At 32.3% G+C, this 4,990-nt stretch overlaps 1 protein-coding gene across 1 annotated transcript; it reads right to left on the minus strand.

Moving 5' to 3' along the window:
• Window positions 1-1,804: 1,804 nt before the first annotated feature.
• LOC132183011 (desmethylxanthohumol 6'-O-methyltransferase-like) lies at window positions 1,805-3,121 on the minus strand. Its single transcript, XM_059596396.1, has 2 exons — window positions 2,366-3,121; window positions 1,805-2,174 (listed from the first exon to the last, which is right to left on the minus strand). Exons 1-2 carry the CDS (start codon window positions 3,119-3,121, stop codon window positions 1,875-1,877), a joined length of 1,056 nt encoding a protein of 351 aa, XP_059452379.1. The 3' UTR covers window positions 1,805-1,874.
• Between the last annotated feature and the right edge of the window lie 1,869 nt (window positions 3,122-4,990).

Consider the following 4,990-nt stretch of genomic DNA (forward strand, 5'->3'; position numbering starts at 1 on the left):
TTATAAGTTTGCATAGAAGTGATAGATACTATCCACGTTATCTTTAGCATAGAAGTGATAGATACTATCCGCACGTTATCTTTCTTTTCTCTGTTTGCTAGGCATCGATCCCCACGTTATTAAGGGAAGATGAATATGATTCTTCATGATTGAAGCCAGATCCAAATATAAATTGAGAAGTGTCAGAAAAATTTTTAAATTCACGAGACAAGAGCTTTTAAATTTTTAAAAAAAATGTTAAAAATCTAATTTTTTTTGTCCATATAAATTCAATTTTAATAAAATAAAATAAAATAAAAAATGGAAAAAATATTTAAAGTAACCCTATTTATTTTTGGTCTTCTTTTATTTGATATTTTTTTTAAAAAAAATGAAAATAGTATTTTTCTTCATAATGGTGACATTTTCTTAAAAATATGACATTATAACGAGAAAAAAAAAAAAACAATTTTTCAATTTTTTTAAATACTAAATAAAAGAAATACCAAAAATAGATATGGTTGCTTCTGAAATTTTTTCCATTTTTTAGTTGAGATTTGATACGGACACAACACAAACTCAATTCATGGCCAACTTCTCTCCTACGTGTAAAAAAATTTGAATTTTAAACCAAACAAATTGTCTTTTTTTTTTCAAATTTTCAGAATCTCAAAATCCTCTATATCAATTTTTTTTTTTTTTTTTTAAATGACACGTAGGAGAGAAGTTGGCCATAAGTTAGATTTATATTGTGACCTTAACATTTTCCTTTTTATTTTATTTATTTTAAAATTAAAAAAAAAAGTACAGCAAAAGTTGGACTTATGTTGAGCAAAAAAGTTGAATTTGTATCATGCCTCTTAAAAGAATACAATACTCTCTCCCTTGTCTGTCACTCAGGATCTGCTACGTCAGTTTGAAAATTTTTCTGTATTCATTTGTTTAGCTCTCTAACACTTCTCATATAGATTACATGACTATTAAGAGCATATTTCGAATTATGTTCGAAAAATAGAGTTTTTAAGTCAAAAACTGTTTTTTTTTTTTTTTTGCAAAAGCTAAGCGAACCACCCAAATTTGTTTTAAAGTTTTTTTCTTAAACAAAAAAAAAAATAATAATAATATTAATAGGGAATATAAAACACGTGTCAATTGCTTATTAGTTTGACATGCAATACCGTTAAAATATTGGACTGAAATATGAACAGAAGTACGATATCCGTTCATTGGATGTATATACATGTAATGTAATACCTTATACCTCAAAAACATAAATCCTTTTTTTTTTCTTTTTTTTCTTTTTTTTAAGGCACCCGCACGTTATAAATGGAAAATGAATATGATTCTCCGTGATTTTGAACCCGCAGCTCTAACGAAAATTGATAGCAGTTAAGAGGCATATGACCCGCTTTTGAAGACTGAATTTTGTGGAAAAAAAAAAATGGCAGGTCATGCGATTAAATCATTGAAATTGATTATCATTCTTTTTCTTTTTCTTTTTTGGTACTTAATTGGATTATCTTTCTAAATAGCAGAGTTGGAATTCAATATGGGCATAGCCTAATGGTCTAGGATTTGTTCTCTCTCTACCATAAAGGAAAAGGTTGATCAATCATTAGAACATATTGATGACAAGATAATCTAAAACAACAGCAACATCTGCCAAACTTAACAATAAGTTAAAAACAAAATAAAAGAAAAGGCTGACAATTGGGTTTGGCCTAGTTGAGATTGTAATCCCATGTAAACTAAACCCAATTATTTTCATGCCATCAGTTCTTTTTATTTTTTTTATTTTTCCTTCTCTTTTATTGGGTTTGTTCATTTGCAATAAAACCAGGCATCAAGTAACCCATGTGTTATGCCGACAACATCTTCACAACAACAATTGTATGTCACTCAGGATAGGCCTCGATAATAGATGGTATGGTTGGAATTTTGATGATTTTGTAGCGACCGAAGCCTGCTTCCTCCAATAGTTTCTTCCATTCAAGCTCAGTTCTCTCCTTTCCGCCAGTAGTGTGTGCCATCATCAACAAATCGAACGCCATGCGAGTCTCATCAAATAAACCATTACTATCGTTCTCAAGAATAATATCAACAATGATAACCTTTCCACTCTTCTGTTGTATTGCTTTTCTGCAATTCTTCAAAATCTTTATGCAATGATCGTCACTCCAATCGTGTAATACCCACTGCACCAACATTAAAAGTAGGTGTAAGTGAGCATTTTCCATAATATTTATAGTAGTAGATTGTGATCTAATGGATTGCCAATTATAGTGGAAAGAAGCGCTAAAAGTTTAATAGTATACTACAAAAGAAGGTGGAACCTAATGGACTACTAAATACATATATATATATATATATATATATATATATATACCTTCATGAAAATTGCATCGGCATTAGGAATGGCCTCAAACATGTCACCTCCAACATGAGAGACCCCTTGGCGCACGGGTGCTGTGGCGACAACATGCGGCAGATCAAAGTTAATACCTTTGATGTGTGGATGTGCTTTAACAATCTCAGCAATCATTCCTCCCGTCCCGCCTCCGACATCCACCAATGATCCTACGCAGCCAAACCCATCTTTGTATTCCGCCAGGACAACTCCCATCACAATCTTGGCCGTACACGCCATGGCATCATTGAAGATCTTGTTGAACTCAGGATTTTTTGATGCAAAGTCCCACATCTCACAGCCATGGGCCTTCTTGAATGCAATGCCCCCTTCTTTGACACATTGGCCAAGGCAATGCCACGGTGCCAGTTGCCATAAATGGTTCTCCATCAACACCATTGGCACTAGGCTTTGCTCCGCATCATGCAGAAGCCATCTTGACGTTTGTGTCAACTCGTAGAGCGTCTCCCCTCCATCCGGTGGAAGATGTTCGGTGAAGATATTTTTGCGGACTAGTGATCTCATAATACGTGCGAGATAGGGGATATCAGGAGATGAGGAATCAATCCCAGAGGCTATTTGGAGCAAAGTAATAGGGTCGCCATGAGAGTGTATAATGTCAGCAATGCGGAGCTCCACAGCACATTTCAGTGCCATAGAATCCACAAACCCGAACATTTGTTGCCAAATTTCGGCTTGGCCTTGTACCATTGCCAGTGTTTCTTTTGGTTCCATTTTCTCATTCACTCACACACAAATGCACAAATGAAATGAAGATGGTATGCACGTATATAAAGAATTGTTTGGTTGGCATGGAATACCACTTTTCAATATTTCTAATACACTGATTAATTAAGTAATTATAAGTACTTGTGAATAACGTGGTGTACTTCTTTAAACAAGAGGGCATAACCAACCGACAAATCTATTGTAGTGGAAATTCGATTCGTCCATGTCTAATTAGAGTTTTCAAAATAGTCAAGCCCATAATTTCCGGTCAACTTTTAAAATTAAATATTCTTTTATTGGTAAAAGATACTCGATAAAATACGTATGAATAAATTACGTACATCTGAATATCTGATATTACTTTTGACACGTCATGTTGAGTGCACTAAATTTATATGATCAATTTACAAATGGTGAGTGTACAAGAGTTCAAGAAAAAAAAAAAAAAAACAAAACAAAACAAAACAAAAAAGAGTTCAAAAATAGGCATGGCAATAGTTCTATTTTTATTTTTATTTTTAAAAAGCAGCTCATTAATAGTTAATCCCAAGTTTAATTAATAATTAATATATATGTAAATGATTGTACAAACGATATGACAAAATTGTAAGTTCTTGAACTAGCGTCAGCTAGGACGTCAAATAGGGTCTTGACACAATGTGTTATTGAAGACTTGTAGAATCCAACCGGAGAGCACCATCCGCTAGACATCTTGAAATCTGCTCAAGTAGGGATTTTTGGTGTAAGTATTATTGTGAGTGTTGTGTCATGCATTGATAAAGTAAAAAGAAAAAAGAATAGTTAAGTGCAATGTCTAATTTCCTTCCTTTTAGTTGTTAAACTGTCACTTATTTCATGACGATTGTAGAGAACAAAGAACAAAGAACAAAGATCCTCAAATCTAGGCAAGTAGGGTCGGTTTCTACTACTTGCATGTCTTTTTATTTGGTTTGAATTGTAGCGTACTCCATTTATAACGTTTAAAATTGTTTGGTCCAATCGCATGGTGCATGCCTTGGCTGGTCCTAGAAGTGATAGATACTATATACATACACGTTATCTTTCTTCTTTTTTTTTTTTTTTTTCCAGGCCCACGTTATTAATGGAAAATGAATATGATTTTTCTTGATTTTGAACCCGCAGCTAAATTATAGTATTTTTGGCATTACTACGTAAATATATATTCATTACATGAGTGTACATATTTATATGAAAACTTGTAATTATAAGAATTCAAAATATCTCTATCACGTTAGGAAGCTTACACTTTTAAATGAATATAAATATACAGATCTAAATTTTTGTTCAAACTCCGTAAGTTTAAAAAAATGAAAAGTGAAATGAATTCGAGTTGAGTTTATTAGAATTGACCTTGAGCTTTTATGAACAATCAGGTTCATATATAACCCTAAAAGAATCAATTTGAAAAACGAGTATAATCCAATAAACCAATTGTCAAAATTGAAAACCTTTAGATTCAGTTGAAATTTTTAGAAAATATACGGAGAAATTATGATTTTATTTTTATTTTTATTTTTTCCTTTAGTAAATGCTCCCATTTCATGGGTTCAAAAAGGTTCACTCTTCACGTTTCAAAGTCCAAATCACATCACATATAATCTTCTAGTACATAGGAGAACTAGGAGCAAATTTGCTTGATCAAGTGAGCTAATTATAACCTTTTTCAGACTAGGGATTGAATTTTTGTTAAGGGATCAAGCAATTCCTTCTGTGTGGCTTCTAACGAGTACGTATTACTATAATCACACTTTGATAAGATAGCCAAAATTGATTTCCCTAGTACCCTTTTAAAAAAATAAAATAAAAAAAATCATGCATTTGCGTTTAGGAAATGAGAAACATTACTTTTTGGGA

This window comes from Corylus avellana, chromosome ca5, assembly GCF_901000735.1.
Source record: "Corylus avellana chromosome ca5, CavTom2PMs-1.0".
In the NCBI taxonomy this organism is placed as follows: domain Eukaryota; kingdom Viridiplantae; phylum Streptophyta; class Magnoliopsida; order Fagales; family Betulaceae; genus Corylus; species Corylus avellana.